The sequence below is a fragment of the Ochotona princeps genome, chromosome X (assembly GCF_030435755.1).
Source record: "Ochotona princeps isolate mOchPri1 chromosome X, mOchPri1.hap1, whole genome shotgun sequence".
Classification (NCBI taxonomy): domain Eukaryota; kingdom Metazoa; phylum Chordata; class Mammalia; order Lagomorpha; family Ochotonidae; genus Ochotona; species Ochotona princeps.
This window is the reverse complement of record NC_080865.1, coordinates 37,908,051-37,926,786: the sequence shown is the minus strand read 5'-3', so window position 1 is coordinate 37,926,786 and position 18,736 is coordinate 37,908,051. Positions and strand designations below refer to the sequence as shown.

Here is an 18,736-nt window from a genome sequence, read left to right as displayed (position 1 = left end):
GTGGTTTTGATAATTCAACAGTTATGAGTTGCTGCCAATCTCGCCACTCCAAGCATGATGAGGTTGTTGAAGAACCCACTGATTGACATAGTCCATCTTAGAGTCTCCGTTTGCCCTGTTTTTCACTGCCAGCATAGGACTGAGGTGGTTGACTGACTTCATCTGTCCTCTGTTTCTTCATGGTTAGGGTTCTGAGTACGGCAGTACGAATGGGGAGATCCCCAAAGAAACTTTGTGTGAGGTGTTCCCAGACCAGATTCTTGTATGTTCTAGCAAGTACAGGGCCTGGCACAGTCCATTGCCCTGATCAGCTGGTGGTTGCAATTGCTGTATCAGTTCTGTTTCCAGCCCTGTCTTCCACTGGAACCAAAGGGTGTTGCAGTCCAGCCTGGTTCTGCCCAGCACACACTCGGCCCTCACATAAACCAGTAGAAGCTGCAGCCTAGTGGTGGTGACTCCCAATAATCGGCACCAGGCCTGCCCCCTACCCTGTTTTGCCAGTATGTACAACAGACTAGTTCCGTCTGTCCCACATCCCATTCAGTTCTCATACATATCAATGGGCATTAAAGCCTAGTTCCATCTAACCAGCTCCACTATTCACCCTTCACGGATGTTGTTGGGTGCTTCTGTCTAGCCACCCCAACCCCTAGCCTGGTTTTTATGCCCTCTAGTGGAAGTGGTAACCCAAGAGGGAGGAGCCCATTATTTCCCTTCTAGGCCACTTCCACTCCCGGACTATGCACTCTCCAGGTGGTTCTGTGGTTTAACTTGATAGAATTAGACTCCAGTGCCAGCTTCTGCCAGCTGATGCTGTGGTTAAGCCCAAACAACCATCACCCACTCTAATTTTGTTTGCACCAGTAGGAATAATCAGCCCAGCCTGGCTTTTCCCTGATCTAGTCCACATGAGGTACATAGGTGTTGTAGCCCTGCCTAGTCTGGTCTGACCCCATCGCAGCTCACGCTCTCCAGTGGGAGTGGCTGTCCAGCAAGGGAACCTCCCTTTATTCCCCTGTCGGCTCTGCCCCCTCCCTTCCTGGTTCTCATGTGTGCTGGTTGGGCGCTGCAGTCACATCCAGTACAGGTAACTTCACCATGGCATTCTGTAACATGCAATGTTTTTTTGTTGCAACCAAACCTGGCTCGACCCACACTCTGTTTTGCTGCTCGGATTCACCAGTGGATGACATGAACTGATTCAGCCTGGTCTGCCCCTGACCCATGCCAAATGTATGCCAGTGGGAAACTTTCCATGGCCTATTCTGGGCTGTTTCCTATCATGCTTCTTGTGCTTACCTGCAGGGACTGTGTCCTGCCAGAGGAGTTGCCCAGGCTCCTCCATCAGAATCTCTCCCAAGCCAGATTTTGCACATACCAGTGGGTCCATGAGCCAGCCCTTCTCAGTTAACCTCCTGTCCTAGCAGGAACAGTGGCTTTTCCTGACTGACCTTCAACCCAAACTGGTCCTTGCTGTTGGATGTTGCAGCCCAGCCATGGCTCATCCATACCCACATATGGCTCACACATGGCTCAGTAGGGACTGAGACCTAGCCTAGTCTGTCTCACATCTACCCTGGTCCTCCAGGACACCAGATGGTGTTGGAGTCTAGCCCGGCTTGGGGCGTCCTTTCCCAGTTCACAATTGTGCTAAGTGAGATTACAACTGTACCCTGATCAGATCACAGCCACCATTCCAGCCCATGTGCTCCTTTGTGGGAACCTCAACCCAGCTAGGGTGTCCCGTTAGCTCCCCAACTGGGCCTCTTCCCAGCTGTAGATCACGCACATGCCAGTGGTTGCTCTGACTCAACTTAGCTCAGCCCCTCACCTGTCCCGGCCCTTGTCAGAGACACTGTGTCTTAGCGTCTGGCTCATGCAGACCAGTAGGTGCTACAACCTAGCTTGGCATGACCTGTGCTCTATCCTGATTTCTAATTTTGCTTGTGGGCTAAGGTTTGCTCAGTCCTGCCCGGTCCGCCTCATTCCATTACCAACCCACACATTAGCCAGCCATTGGAACTACTTTGCCCAGCTTGTCCAACCCCCAGGTCTGGACCATGCATTCACCAGCGGGAGCTATGACCCACCAGGGGAGTTTCCCAAGTTCCTCCACTTGATCCACTCCCAGACCCAGTTCTCATACATGCTATTGGGTTTTAGGCCAGTGTCTGGCATAGTCTGGCCTTCCAATTGGCCTTGTATGAGTTGGGGAACGTTGCAGCCTGGCCCACCCCACACCCTATTCAGGATGGACATTGGATGCTGTTGCCTTGACCAGTTCAGACTGTTGTGGGTTACTTTACCTGTGGTTGATGGCAAGCTCCTTGGTCACACCTAGCTTAGTCCATCACACCTTCAACTCTTGAGCAGTGTTTGGCCCAAACATCCCCCATAGAATCTACCCCCGGATATGGTTCTCTCGTGTGCTACTTAATGTCATGCCCCTGTCTAATATGACCCATTTCTTGATCCATCATTATGTCAGGTAATAGGATATGATCATGCTAGACAAGCCGCGAGCCTCAGCTTTTGCATGGACTGGTGTTAGGTAGTCATCATTGTTCAGTGATTACAAATACTACACAGGATTTTAGTGTTATCCATAAAGATCATCTGGTCCCTCTCTTCCAACCTACTAGGTTTCATTACCCTCCCTTACCTTCAAAGAAAACGTTACTCTGTCGTTGGGAGTCTTTAGGATTGATTGACATCCCAGAAGTACAGTTGGCTTAACATGGAGCTACCTAAGCAGCAACTCAAAGCCCTGAAACCCCACAGCTGGCTGCTGGGCGGCCAGCAAGCAGAGCCTGGCATTGAATGGCGTGTTGGCTGCCCAGGGACAGGTCACCGCGTGGACTTGGTGGCTGGAATTGGGGCTCCGAGCATGGAGATGATCCCAGCCTGGCACCCACCAGCAGCCAACAGGCTGCTGGAAATTTAAATCCCCAAGTCCCAAGTCTGCCCCCTCCCCAATCCCTTCCCCCGCGCCATGGTGGTGGTGGGTGGGGCCCGGCCCCGGGCTTGCCCAGCCCTCCAAACTTCTCCACTCAAACTCACCAATAAGGGAGCAGTCTCTGGAGTTCGGGCAGGCCCATGGACAGGTCACCGCGTGGACGCGGTGGCTGGAATTGGGGCTCAGAGCATGGAGAAATCTTGGCCAGGCACCCACCAAGACTTTATTTTTGATTCCCAATCCTGAGTTATCATTAAATGACCCTGGACTAGTGACCTCGATGTACCTCTGGTTGTTCATCTAGATTATGGAAAATGTTGATATAATCAGGGTTGGTATGGAGAGCAAATGGCTGAATAGGCACAAGATGATCTGGGAAATATCAAGTGTTGTAGATATTTAGTCAGTTATGGAATGCAGATTAAATTAGTCTTTTGTGTTCAAGTAAGTCTTGAAAGTAAGAAGTGACAGACTTATCTCCTATATGGTTAATAACAGTTCACTTTAAAGTTCCAGTTATAGCAAAGGCTGAAACTGATTTTGAGGTGGCAGGTGGAGGGGCCAGAAAGAAGTGCTTCCTCCTGTGGAAAGCATGGAGGCAGGTCTTAGGAAGAGCAGCAAACCACCTTTTCCTTGTGGGCCAGGTAGGAACACGGTAGCCATTGCATAGTGATCATGCATTGTGGGACTGCTTTCTAGTTTATATAATAAAGATTTTCATTCGTTGATCCATTCAAGAAATATTTATCGAATGCCTACTATGTGCTTATTGTGAACAGATCAATTGCAGTACAGTGTGCTAACTGGTGCTTGCTGGTACAAGTGTTTGTTGCTTACTTGCTGTTTCAAGCTCTCTCTGGTTGCTGACATTACAAGGGTAAGCAAAATAGGGAAAACTCCCTGACCTCATGGAACGTACACTTTAGTCTGACAGATAATACACAAAGTAAATAAAATAGAAGGTGTTCAGGGGCATAGTGGGCTAGCAAGTTGCTTTGTGATATTACCATTCTACATTGGATTGCTTTTTCTGCTTCTCATCTGTTAACTTTCTGGTGTGTTTGGGAGAACATAGCTAGTGTTATTGGGTTTCTCCAGCCAATGTGTGAGACTCAGGTTGTTCTTGGCTCCTGGGTTTGGCCTGGCCCAGCCCTGGATGCTTCAGTCCTTTGGAGAGTGAACCAGTGATAATATGGACTGTTGGCATTGTGGGTGGAGGCTTAACCTGCTATATCACAATGCCAGCTTCAAAAAGTAAATCTCGCAAAAAATACAATGTGTCCCATGATGATAACTACCAAGGAAAGAGAAATAAATAAATAAAACACAGAAGGGACACAGGAAATGCTGGAACAGAGTCGTGGAGCTTTACAGTTTTAGATAAGAAAGTTCAAGAGTATCGTATCAATGGTAACGAAAAGAATTGAAGTAACGTAGTAAGTCTTGTATATAACTAAAGGGAAGAGTATTCCAGGCAAGAGTAAAAGCTCTGAGATGAAAACAGAATTGGTAGATTTGAGGTTGGAGTGGGGTAATTATAAATAGAATGTCCCCAAAACTGGTTGGGGAAATTGCTACAGACTACCTGGGTTCCCTTGCCTAGGGCTAAGTAAATCAGTAACTGACAAAAGGGTGCTGGAGAAAAAAATATATGTATTTGCAATTCCCAGAGCAAGGAGCAAGATTGCTAATGTTCAATTCTTGGACTCCCTGAAGGATTAAAGCAGTGGATTCTATAATTCAAATTTCAGGGTCAGCAATGGATGATCAGCTTGTGTTTGGGTTTCTGATTGGTCCATAGTACAAAAGGCCCTCATTTGTTTGATCAATGATCGTGGTCAATGTGTCTGGGTTTAGGGGTAGACTGGATATTACTTTTATTGGGGCTTGTGAATGTCTGCAATGTTCTCTGAACAGAGGCTAACTTTGAGATATTAACTGTGTTAGCCATAGGGGAAAGTAGAGGGTTTGGTTACAGATTAGCTTATGTCACTTCCTTAATTTTATTATTTAGGAGGAATTGCAACCTAAGGAAAGGATTGGGGCCTGAGAAAGTCTGCAGTGAAGGCACTTAAGGGTAGGCTTCTGACTTCTGCTTCCCCCATTCCTGGCTGTGTAGTCCTTTGAGGAGTATACCAGTGGATAGAAGATGTCTGCCTCTGATGTTAACGTAAGTACATAATGGAAAGATTTCTTTTTAAGATTTATTTATTTTTATTACAAAGTCAGATATACAGAGAGGAGAGACAGAGAGGAACATCTTCCATCCAATGATTCACTCCCCAAGTGAGCCTAACGGCTGGTGCTGCGCCAATCCAAAGCCGGGAACCTGGAACCTCTTAAGGGTCTCCCACGCGGGTGCAGGGTCCCAAAGCTTTGGGCCGTCCTTGACTGCTTTCCCAGGCCGCAAGCAGGGAGTTGGATGGGAAGTGGAGCTGCTGGGATTAGAACCGGCGCCCATATGGGATCCCGGGGCGTTCAAGGCGAGGACTTTAGCTGCTAGGCCACGCCGCCGGGCCCTCATAATGGAAAGATTATAAGGCTAGTAGTAGTTTACTTTGGCCTTGAGCTCCCTTATAGCCAAGACAAAAATTGGAATATGATAAATTACTTTACTCTTGTTACCAGTGGTAAGCATTTGGCAATAAAATTAATGATGTCTTGCTGTTTCATAGTAAAAACAACAAAAATTAAAAAAAAATTTTTAGATGTTTATTTCTATGAAAGTGAAACTTAAAGGAGACAGAGTGTACATGAGAAAAATTTTTCATCTGCTGAATCAGTCCTCAGATGGCTGATTTGTTGATTTGAGACACTGTTGCTCAGCTTTTGATCCTGGTGCTTGCTAATGAACTTGGAAAAGCATCAAAAGATGGCCCAAAGTACTTGGGTCTCTGCCACCCATATGTGGGAGATCCAGGCTCCTGGTTTTCACTTGACCCAGCCCCAGCCATTGCATATATTTGGGGAGTAACCTGCAGATTAAATCTATGTCTCTCTCTGTTACTCTGCCTTTCAAAGTAAAACAAATATTATTAGGCTCTCAAGGCTTTATAACCCAATAAAGTGAAGAGGGACTTAGTTAAGGTAAGGGAGTTTACTTGAAAACAGGCGAGCAGAGCCTGATGCAGTAGCCTAGTGGCTAAAGTCCTCGCCTTGCACAAGCCGGGATCCCATACGGGGGCCGGTTCTAAGTCCTGGCAGCCCCACTTCCCATCCAGCTCCCTGCTTGTGGCCTGGGAAAGCAATCGAGGACGGCCCAAAGCCTTGGGACCCTGCACCTGCGTGGGAGACCCAGAACCTGTGTGGGACACCAGAATAAGTTCCTGCCTCCTGGGTTTGGATTGGCTCAGCTCCAGCCCGTGCGGTCATTTGGGGAGTGAATCAATGGACGGAAGATTTTCTGTCTGTCTCTCGTCACCTCTGTATATCCAACTTTCCAAGTAAAAATAAACAAATAAATCAATCTTAAAAAAAAAAAAAAAACAGGATAGCAGAAAACATGGAAGTTTAAGAAATACTCTCAGATATCAGGTAGGGGACCGAAAAAAAAGCTCATCGCCCCCAACCGCAGTGACATGAAGTTGTTTTTATATCCCTGGCCTAAGTAAGAGTGGTTTATTTGTGTGAAGACCCATGCAAGCTCATGTTCCAGTTACTCCAGTTCCCATCTAGCTCCCTGCTAATGATCTAAGAAAGCAGTGGAGGATGACTGAAGGCCTTGGGTCCCTGCTTCCATATGGAAGATCTGGAAGAAACTCCTGGCTTTTGGCTTCAGAGCAGCTCAGCACTGAACTAGCAGTCAAAAAGCTCTGTCTCTGTTTCCCTCTGTAGATCTGCCTTCCAAATAAAAATTAATAAATAAAATAAAATAAGTACCAATATTGCCCTTGAACCCAGAATTTTCAAAAAATCCTGCTTCATCAGTTTTCCATTCTCACCTTTCTTGATTTATTATTAACTCTACCCAAGCTAACAGACTCTTAAGTGTCTGGACCTGCAGGACACAACGCTCAAACCCTGAGGGTGGACTGGGAATGCCGGGCTGCTAGCCCTGGGCTGCTGGCCCAGGAAACACACGGACACACGTACTTGGTGAAAGAGAGTGCTAATGCCCTTTATTTTATTCCTCATATATATACCTTCTTCTCTAGGGGAGGAGGGGAAGGGGAGGGGTTTCCTGGAACTAATTATCTTCTTGGAAACAGGGAAGAACTAATCATCTATGTTGAAACAGGGGGGAAACTAATTATTTGAATGGGAACAATGGTGGAGGCTCTGTTCTGCTTGCTTTGCACGGGATGTTCTAGCCATAATATCCTACTTGCTGTGGTCCTGTCTGCCCAAGGCAGGCTTTGTGATGCAGCAGGCTGTCAGGTAAGCCAAGTGTAAGGTCCGTAAGTCTGTGGCTCCTGATACTTGAGTAATTTTGTTTCCCACTCTGGCCTTATATTGTTACACTATTTATATTGTTACACTATTTCCTCACTTACTCTGCTTCAGCTACATTGATTTTCTTCCTTGCTTTTAACTCAGAACCTTTACACTTGCAATTCCCATAGCTTGAAACACTTTCGCCTGATACTCTCATTGTTTAATCCTTTCTTAAAATAATCATCCTCTTTTGCTTATTAAGACATACTATTCTTAGTGTTGGTACATCACTGATTTTTTAAAAAAAAAAAAATTAACAATGTATTTATAGGGCAAGGGGCTCACAATATGGGCTGTGTTCAAGGATCAGGTGGGCCAGGAGGGGAAAGGTAGGAGAGAGTGGCAAATGCCTTTGCCCTGCATCCTGTGCTTCTCAAAGAGAGTGAGAGAGAGAGAGAGAGAGAGAGACTGCCTGTCTGCATTACCAGACTACTCATGTGCCTGGGAAAGAGAGTGGCCACATGATATTGCCCCAGGTCTCTAGTAGGGGGAAGTACATCTTGGGGGAGATGCCACTTAATTGATTAATTGGGAAGTGAGATGTACATAGAACAGGTCATTGATTGCCTCTGTCAGTGCGTACAAAGGCTGGGTCTAGGTACGGATCAGGAAGGTAGGTCCAAAGATGTCAAAGGCCTCTCTGAACTAGGCCACTGCATTTGTTGGCATATGTGGGAACCAGGGTTGAGCAGGAAGACCCAAAGAGCTGCACCATGGACATACCCAAGTCAAGCCACTGTTGTTTGTACCTGTGAGTACAGCAGCCTGGCCCGATGACGCCCTCAGGATGGCTTTTTACAATTCCATGCCTGACCCAACTTCAGCCACAATACCCATGCATTCCAGTAGTTTCAGAAGCCTCATCTGGAGATGTCTGTAACACCAGGTCTTTGGGTCCCCTTTCCCAACTTGCCCCCACTCCTGGGTCTTAAATGTGCCAGCTGGTACAGCTATCTGGTTGAGGAGGCCCCTCTTCCAGGCTCACAGCCATCTCTGCTCCTGGTCTTGGCTCTTGCATACATTAGCTTGCGCAACATCTTGGCCTGGGTGGCCCTGTAAGCCCCCTGCCTGGTCCACCCCAAGCCCTGGCTCTTGTGTGCACCAGAGGGTGCTGCTGCCTGGCCTGAAGAGGCCTTAACACCAGGTCTTTGGTCCCTGGCCCTCCCCCAGTCCCGGATTTGCTTACATCATCAGCAGTTGCAGTAGTCTGGCCCAGGGGGTCTCATGGTGCAGGCTTTGTAAGCCTCAGAAGCCCTCAGTGGACCTCATCCAAGGTACCACATGGGTATTTCTCCATTTTGTCCCAGTGGGCACCTGTATTCCTTCTCTTGGCCCACTGCATGGGTTGCACAGCAGCCTCGAATTCTGTAACTTACATGAGATCTGTTTACTTTCGAAAGATTTATTTTGTCTGTTTGAAAGACAGAGTTACAGAGAGAGACAGAGAGAAAGAGAGATCTTTGATCTTCTGGTTCATTTCCCAAATGGCTGCAACAGTCAGGACTGGGCAGGTCAAAACCAAAAGCCTGGAGCTTCTTCAAGGTTTCCCATGTAGGTGCAAAGACCCAAGTACTTGGGGCTACCTCCCACTGCTTTCCCCAGGCTCATTACCAGGGATTGGACGGGCAGGGGTGCTTTACCTATGTAAAGTAATGAATCTACATAAATTAAGTTTTTAAAGATGTATCTATTTAGTTGAAATTCAGAGTTAGAGAGAGGCAGAAAGGCACAAAGAGATCCTCCATCTGCTGTTTCACTATCCAGGCAGCTGCAATAGCTAGGGATGGGCAAGACTTATCCAGGACCCAAGAGCTTCTTTCAGTTCTCCCATGTCAACAACTGGGACCAAAACACTTGGGTCATCCCTCCATTGCTTTACCAGACCATTAATAGGGAGCTGGTTAGGAAGTGTAGCAGTCAGGTCTCAAACCTGCACGCATATAGGATGTTAACATTGCAGGTGATGCTTAACCTATCATGCCACCAGGTTGGACCCTATGGCAGGAAACCAATCACATGGAACATCACCATCCCCCTCCCCACCAGGATATGCATTAATGAGAAGCTAACTTGAGGTGCAAGAGCTGGGAACTAAACCCTGGCATTTTGTGTAGGATGCAAGCACCTTTAAATACTAACCCAAAAGCCTGCTCCTAGAATTATTTTCTCTATTTGCATGAAATATGTCATTGATATTTTGATAAAGATTATACCAAATCTTTATATTGTTTTGGGTAGTAGGGGTGTGTTAATGCTATTAATTCTTCAATTCATGATCAGGAGATATTTTTCATTTGTCTTTAATTTCTTTCAAAATGTTTTATAATAATTTTTAATTTACAGGCCTTTTACTTTTTTGTTTATTCTGAAGTTTTTACATTTATTTTTATCTGAAGGCAGATTTACAGAGAGAAGGAGAGACATAGAAATATTCTCCATTCACTGGATTATGAACCAACTAGCTGCAATGGCCAGAACTGAGCTGATCCAAAGCCAGGACCCAAGAGCTTCTTCCAGGTTTTACAGATGGGTGCAGGGCCCCAAGGACCTGGGCAATCTTCTGCTGCTCTCCCAGGCCACAAGCAAGGAGCTGTACTAGAAATGCAGCAGCAGGGCACAAACCATCACCCATATGGAATGCTGGTGCTGCAGGCAAAGGATTAACTTGCTATGCCACTGTGCCAACCCCTATTCCTAAGTGTTTTTTTAAGATGTATTTATTTTTATTGGAAAATCAGTTATGCAGAGAGGAGGAGAGACAGAAAGATCTTCCATCCGATGATTCACTCCCCAAGTGGCTGCAACAGCTGGAGCTATGCCTATCTGAAGCCAGAAGCCAGGAGCTTCTTCCAGGTTTCCCACATGGGCGCAGGGTCCCAAGGCTCTGTGACATCCTCTGCTGCCTTCCCAGATCACAAGCAAGAAGCTGGATGGGAAGTGGGATGGTTAGGACACGAACTGGCACTCATATGGGATCCCGGTGCATTCAAGGTGAGAACTTTAAATACTAGCCTACTACAATAAGATGCTGGACTTTATGCTTGGTAAATACCTCCAATGAAAGAATGTCAACTGAATTTGAACTATGGAAATGCAACAAGGTGGAGCAATCCACCATGGGGGGAGGGTTTGGGGAGGGGCAGGGGAATCCCAGTGCATAAAAAAATGTATCACATAATGCAATGTAATTAGTTTAAAAAAAATGAAATGCAATAAAAAAAAAAGTACTAGCCTACTGAGCCGAGCCCCACGAAGTGTAATTAATACTCTCATAAATGGGATTGTTTTCCTTATTGAATAGTTTATAATTGTGTATAGAAACAACTTTTGATTTTTATATGTTAAATTTCCATCGTTCAATTTCATTTGTATTTATTTCACATTTCTGAACATTTTGCGGTAGAGTTTTCTGTGCTAATATATGAAATAACATGTTTAAGGTGAAGCACTCTGCATTGAGCTGGGCTCCATCTTAGATAAGATACCACCCACCCGTGATGTTGTAACCTAGCCTAAGAAAACTTTATCTTGCTTGGCAAGAAGGCCAGAGCCCTGTCTGGTCCGTTAAAGAATGACTGAGAAAAAAAATGAGTTTCACCTGGTACAGCAATAAAGGATCAAAGTTAGTAATTGTTTTAGTTAGTTCTGCATTAGCTCAGTTCTCCTGAATTACTCCTGCTTTGCGGTTTTTGCCTTTACAAGCCCTGTTGTTCTGTAGTTCGGGGTCAAGATATGTTTAGGGCATGAGACCCTCTTCACCGTTGGCAATCAAGGACTTTAAAATATTAATCAGTCCATGGCACTGCTCTGTATTGGTGTGCTTGGGTACAGCACATATAAAATCATGTCACAGTTTTATTCCTTCCATTCTAAGTTGGAGCGTTTTTGCATCTTTTCTTGCCTGAATATCTGGCTAGGATTTTTTTTTTTTTTTTTAAGCACAAAAGCAGCCACACAGCCAGTTTTAATTTGCCTAAAGATAACATACGATTCTGAGACGGAGTGAGGAGAAAGCATTCCCACGGCACACACAAGGCCGCCCAGAACTGTTGGCTCACTACAAACAAGGTTCTGAGCTAAGAGCAAGCCCCGCAACACGGGCCACATGGCCATCCCTGAAGTGAGCCCCCCACTGCCTCTGGACACTTCTTGTCAAAGCCCTGGTGGGCCCTGGTTCCTTGTGGCATTGCTGTGACAGACGTCCCATCAGCGGGTGGCCCCTCTTGGATCCGGATAAACTGTCCGAAAGGTCAGGTTCACTCTCGGCTCCCTCGAGTGGTACTCCTTGGGCACTCGATGCTGCCAGTCAGCTTGGGTAGCTCGCTCCATGATTAACAAGGTTCCGTGGTCCAGAAATATCTTCACTCTCTCTACGTAGGTGTAGTCTCCATTCTCTTCTGGGGAGGGCTTCTTCCTCATCTCAAAAGTACGTGTGGCACCAAAGCTGAGGGAGGCGATGATAGGACACTGTCCCAGCGAGGGCTCATCATCGCTGTGCCAGTCCACGCTGTCCTTCTCGTTCCGGTACAGATTGCAGAGCAGGGAGTTAAAGGTGTACCCCGTGTTCACTTCGATGCGCTTCTTCAGGGTGCTCAGCACGGGATGCCACTGCAACCAACAGGTATCTCTGAAGCCAGTCCTCTGCTTCCAGGGCACCTCTCGACAGAGCTGTTCCAGCATGCAGTCAGCTTCTTTCCCATCAACAAAGCCAGGATACAAACGCACCGTAGATACACCAGTGGGTGACAGGCTGATCTCATAAACACCCTCCCTGTCAATCACCCGTGTTAAATTGAATAGAAATGATGAGAGTAAGCATCCTTGTTAACTGTTTCTGTACTGATTTCCTTTTCTTTGCTCCAGCCTATACTGGTCTGTTTTTCTTAGTTTAAGCCCCAATTATTTCTTGCTTGTTTTGTTTGTCAGAATTAGGATGTGTTTACATCATCTTAGCCCTTTCTGTGTGTTCTGTGACTTCTTCTTCTGCCTTACGTCATGATGTCTGTCAGCTGCTCTCCAATTTGATGGATTACTGCAATATTTTACCTACTAGTAACTGCTAAATCGTTCTATTCATATTAGCAGTTTCTACTTTTATCATTACTTTACTTTTGCCTTAAGAGTCTTCAACAGGGCCCGGCGGCGTGGCCTAGCAGCTAAAGTCCTCGCCTTGAATGCCCCAGGATCCCATATGGGCGCCGGTTCTAATCCCGGCAGCTCCACTTCCCATCCAGCTCTCTGCTTGTGGCCTGGGAAAGCAGTCGAGGACGGCCCAGAGCACTGGAACCTTGCACCCGAGTGGGAGACCTGGAGGAGGTTCCTGGTTCCCGGCTTTGGATGGGCGCGTACCAGCCGATGTGGCTCACTTGGGGAGTGAATCATCGGATGGAAGATCTTCCTCTCTGTCTCTCCTCCTCTCTGTATATTTGACTGTAATAAAATAAATAAATATTTTTTTTTTAATTTTTAATTATATGACAGTTTCATAGGCTCTGGGAATCCCCCTCCCCCTCCCCCTCCCCTCCCCCCCGGTGGATTCCTCCACCTTGATGCAGCATTACAGTTCAAATTCAATCAAGATTCTTTCCTTGCAAACATATATTAAGCATGGAGTCCAGCTACTTATTGTCCAGATGGGTTGAACAGTTTCTTGGGGAGACCATTTCTGGTCTGAAGTCAGAGCTGGTATAATATCATCACAGTCAATTAAGAGTCCCAATATAACATCAACAGCAATTTGCAATATTATGGAATTGACATAGTTTTGAGTAACCAGTATGTTAAAGAAAAAAAAAACAAAAAAAACAAAGAACAAAATAACAAAAAAACAAGTCCTAACCACAACCTATGATTAGCTCATTGACATCTCAATTTTAGTTTATATACAGGACCGGACCGGCTGCTATATACCCCGAAAAGGCCACTGGGTACCATTCAGCTGTCTCATGTCTATTTCATTTTAGTATTTAGCCATTTGTTGTGTTGAAGTATAATTTTGTTGATCTTGGCAGATTTTGGGATAATCCAGACTGGCTTGTAACTCTAACAAGATATTTGTCGACATTTAAGGTGCAGAACATTTTTTTTTTGGGGGGGGGGGTGTGCAGGGAAATCCTCAACACCATGGTGAGGAGTGACCAATCTTTGTGTCCCACCCAGCAAGGCATGAGCCAATCCACGCCAGCTCTTTCTGTCAGATTTCAAGCTCTACTTTCTGTTGTTTGTCTATTTATTTTAGGGTTTTTTTTTTTGTTTTTTTTTTTTTTTTTTTTAGTTTGTATGATTGTTTGCTGTGAGGGGTTTTCGAAGCGATCCCGATGGTCACTGCGAGGGAGGGCGGGGGTCCAGAGGTGGAGCCAGGCTCGGACCAGAGAAAGCTCTCCTCCCTGGTCCTGAAGGACATTAATAAATAAATCTTTAAAAAAAAGAGTCTTCAACAGGGAAAGGAGAAGAACATATGAATTCAGTCAGCTATCTTTAAGGGAAGTTGTTTGGTAAATAAAACAAGAACTTTGAAGTAAGACTGCTTGAGTTCAAGCCCTTTCTTTCCAACTTACTGGCTGTTTACACCAGCCAAGTAATTTAACCCCATATTTCATCATCTATAAGTCAAAGCAACAACAGTACAGTTATCTTCAGGGTTTGATGAGTTGATTAAATGAATAAATACACTTCCATGTTGAATACAGAATTCTATATTGTACCTTGGCCTTACCTTACTTTATTTTTGATTTGAGGTCTACTATATTCCAGTAGCCTGAAATATTCAAGTTGTGGCCTTAATTTTAGCCTTGGACTTCTGGTACTTTCAGTAGAACGGAGAAGATTTTGATGAGCTTACCTAATAGGTATCCAGTTTCCTAGGCCAGTAATTGGCCTGCTGAAAAGCATACAGAGGGTAAATACAAAATTGGGCCATTACTGTCATTAATAGAGCCCAAGGTCTGGTGCAATGTATATGCACTGCCCCAGAATCAGTCTAGAAACATTTGGGAGTATATTAAAGGCCTTTTTTTCTAGATCCATCTGACTTTCAACATCCCTAGCTGACAAATTATCACTCATCATTAAAGGGCAAACTGAAAGATCTGAGCAGTGTTAAGGTAATTAAAGCCTCAACTCAATGATGGTTCAGAATTGCTGTCAGCCTCACACATGTTGGACCAGCATTGAGGAAATTTAACCTCAGCTATCATTCTAGGTGTTATATTTGAAAGAAAAATACACAGAATTTCAAACCAGACTTCAATAATTCATGTATTGGATAAAACCTTTCTTTTCTTTTTAATAAACTATTTGAAAGACAGAGTGACAGAGGGAGAGGTCTTTTCCATCCACTGGTTCACTTCCAATATGGCTGCAACAGCAAGGACTAGGCCAGGCTGAAGCCAAGAGCCCAGAACTCCATCTGGGTCTTCCACATGGTTGTCAGCAGTCAAGGTATCTGGCCCATCATCTTGTGCTTTCCCAGTCTCATTAACAGGAAGGTGAAACAAAAGTGAAACAGCTGATCAGGGTTCAGATATATGATGCTGGTGGCATAAACTTTTTTTTAAGACTTATTTTACTTTTATTGAAAAGCCAGATATAAGAGAGGGAGAGAGACAGAGAGAAAGATCTTCCACCGTTGATTTACTCCCCAAGTGGCCACAATGGCTGGAGCTGAGCCAATCCGAAGTCAGAAGGCAGGAGTTTCCTCCGGGTCTCCCACACGAGTGCAGGGTACTAAAATTTTGGGCCATCTTCGACTGCTTTCCCAGGCCACAAGTAGGGAATTGGATCCGAAGTGGGGCCACTGGGATTAGAACCAGCACCCATATGGGATCCCAGTATGTGCAAGGTGAGGACTTTAGTCGCTAGGCTACCGTGCTTGGCCCCAAACTGTGGCTTAACCCACTGTGTCACAATGTCGGGCCCCAGTTACAGAGATTTACACAATGATAAGGGGGCCAGTGTTGTGGTGTGGTGGATTAAGCCATTGACTGTAACACAACATACCATATAACACCAGTTTGAATCCCAGGTGCTCTACTTGTGGTCTAGATTTCTGCTAACATGCCTGGGAAAGCATCAACGTATAGCCCAAGTGTCTGAACCCCTGCCACCCACAAGGGAGACCTGGATGAAGCTCTTGCCTTCTGCCTTTGGCCTGGCCCAGTCCTGGAAATTGCACCATCTAGGGAATGAATCGGCATATTTCAAGATCTCTCTCTCCCTTTTTTTGTAACTCTTTTTAAATAAAATAAATATATGTATATATTTAACTAATGAAATAATAACAAGAAAAATAGCCAATTGCTTGAATTATGTATAGAGGGTAAATAAGGGAGCTGACTCTTCATCCTTGATTCCAGGATCCTGTCTTTCAACTTGAAATAAGTGCTTTAGCTTTGGCTATAATATTCAAATTCCAAGAGGAAGGGAAAAGAGAGGGATCACCCTTTCCTTTGACTGGAAGGTTGCGTACATCCTTCTGCTCATATATCATTAGCAAAAAGTTGGTAAGAAACTCACAACTGGATGATAATTAGGGAAATGTGATCTGTTCAGATAAAAATTCTGCCTTTATAGAATGAAAACATAGTCTATAGAAGAGAACACACTTTGGAGACATTCTTATTTACATTTCTAGCATCTATCTGTTCCTTTCTCCTTAACAGAATCTGGGTTTCATTCGTTTTGACTCTTCCCACTGCTTATCTTATGTGTCTTCTCTATCTGTAGCAGTGGCCTGATTTCATTGTTCTTACCAGTAATCAGTTTAAGACTGACATTTGGGCAAATAAGACTCAAAAAGAGGCTTGTTGGTGGCTTCTAATTTAAGTGCTTATATTCATTCTTCTATGACAAATGTGTTCTTTTTTCCCTCTGAATATTGATATGTAAATTTGAGGCCCAGAACTGCTAGGACAATTTTGCTTAAACAACAGCCAAAACATGGGCTAGGACAAAGTTGATAAAAATCACAAAGGAGTGAAGCCAATGTACCAACCACGGAGGCCTTCCTACTTCCAGATTTCATTAAGTAAATCAGTCAAGTATTTTCCATGTTGTTAAAACTAATTTAAAGTTTGTGTGTGTCTGTGTCTCTGTTTTACTTGCAGCCAAAATCATCTTTATTGTTGAAATGTTCAAGGACATCACTGTTTTTGTTCTGTTTTTGTGACTATACTACATGATCCACCTTGCTCTTCCATAATTAGAAGAGATGTTTCTTTTGCTATGTCATATTGGGACTAGTGTATTTACATGAAGGCCCCTGATTTTGATAAGCAATGTCATACATAAACTTTTTGCTCGAGACAAAAACAACTAACCATTTGGGGGCAAGGACTGTTCATCATAAATGTTGTGAACCACCACCTATTGCCACTTATGATCATTATAGAAATTATTTGCTGAAAGTCATTTTTAAATCATTTAACTTTTGCTGTTGTTGTGAAGCATAAAGCAGGTATAAATAGGCTTATTTGGAATTTTCCTTTGTATATTTTTATATTTATTTTATTTTATTTTTTAATTATATTTTTGACAATCTTTACATAGTTAATTAGGGTAAAAAATGTTCGAGGGCTATAGGAACGAAAGTGGGTAAGACTATCATTTCCATATTGTTTCCTTCATGTTTAAAGGGGGGTATTAAGGGAGAAGGCACACCCAATTTCCCACCCTCCCCAGGTCCCGGATGTAGGGCATGCTCTGACGTTCTTGCTCAAGTGGTCTTGATAGTTCACCAGTTATGAATCGCTGCCAATCTTGCCACTCCAAGCACAATGAGGTCTTTAAAGAATCCACTGATTGACATAGTCCATCATAGAGTCTCTGCCCCGTATTTCGCTGCCAACAGATAGCTGAGGTGGTTGATTGACTTGTTCTGTCTTCTGTCTTTTCTTGATTAGGGTTCTGAGTCCAGCATTTCGATTGGGGAGATCTCCAAAGAAACTTCGTCTGAGGTATTCTTAGACCAGATTCTTGTATGTAATAGCAAGTACAGGGCCCGGCACAGTCCATTGCCCTGATCAGCTGGGTGGTTGCGATTGCTGGGTTGGTTGTGTTTCCAGCCCCGACTTCCACTGGAACCAAAGGGTGTTGCGGTCCAGCCTGGTTCTGCCCAGCAAATACTCGGCCCTCGCATAAACCAGTGGGAGTTGCAGCCTAGTTGGAGCGACCCGCAATAACCCCCACCAGACCCCCCTACCCTGGTTTGCCAGTATGTGTAGCAGTAGTCCAGTCTGTCCCACACCCCATTCGGCTCTCATACATGTCAATGGGTTTTAAAGCTTTGTTCCATCTAACCAGCTTCACTATGCAGAACACACAGATGCTGTTGGATATCTGTCTAGCCACCCCAACCCCCTATCCCAGTTTTTGAGCCCTCCCAGGGGAGTGGTAACCCAAGAGGGAAGAGCCCATTATTTCCCTCCCAGGCCTCTCCCACTTCCGAATTATGCACTCTCCAGGTAGTTCTGTGGTTAAACTTGACAGAATTAGCCCCCAGTGCCAGCTTCTGCCAGCTGATGCTGTGGCTAAGCCCAAACAACCCTCACCCACTCTAATTTTGTTTGCACCAGTAGGAATAATCAGCCCAGCCTGGTTTTTCCTTGATCTAGTCCACATGAGGTGCACAGGTGTTGTAGCCCTGCTTAGTCTGGTCTGACCCCATCGCAGCTCACACTCTCCATTGGGAGTAGCTGTCCAGCAAAGGAACTACCCCTTATTCCTCTGCCGGCTCCACCCCCTCCCTTCCTGGTTCTCATGCGTGCTGGTTGGGCGCTGAGGTCACATCCAGTACAGGCAATCTCACCTTGGCATTCCGTATTGTGCACTAGTTTTTGTTGCCACCGAGCCTGGCTCGACCCACACTGTTCTGGTGTTTGGATCTGCCAGTGGATGACGAGAACTGGTTCAGCCTGGTCTTCCCCCGACCCATGCCAAATGTATGCCAGTGGGAAACTTTCCATGGCCTATTCTGGGCTGTTTCCTATCATGCTTCTTGCGCTTACCTGCAGGGACTGTGTCCTGCCAGAGGAGTTGCCCAGGCTCCTCCATCAGAACCCCTCCCAATGCCAGATTTTGCACATACCAGTGGGTCCATGAGCCAGCCCTACTCAGTTCACCTCCTGTCCTAGCAGAACAGTGACTTTTCCTGACTGACCTTCAACCCAAACTGGTCCTTGCTGTTGGATGTTGCAGCCCAGCCATGGCTCATCCATACCCACATACAGCTCACACATGGCTCAGTAGGGACTGAGACCTAGCCTAGTCTGTCTCACATCTACCCTGGTCCTCCAGGACACCAGACGGTGTTGGAGTCTGACGCGGCTTGGTGCATCCAATCCCAGTCCA

The 18,736-nt window shown here is 45.3% G+C and overlaps 1 protein-coding gene across 1 annotated transcript; it reads right to left on the bottom strand.

Moving 5' to 3' along the window:
- Nucleotides 1-11,558: 11,558 nt before the first annotated feature.
- On the bottom strand, nt 11,559-12,181 carry LOC101520863 (alpha-ketoglutarate-dependent dioxygenase alkB homolog 3-like; the record flags this gene model as incomplete). The annotated part of the gene is made up of 1 exon (XM_004595257.2): nt 11,559-12,181. A coding segment is annotated over one exon (585 nt), but the record flags the coding sequence as incomplete, so codon positions are not given.
- Nucleotides 12,182-18,736: the final 6,555 nt, after the last annotated feature.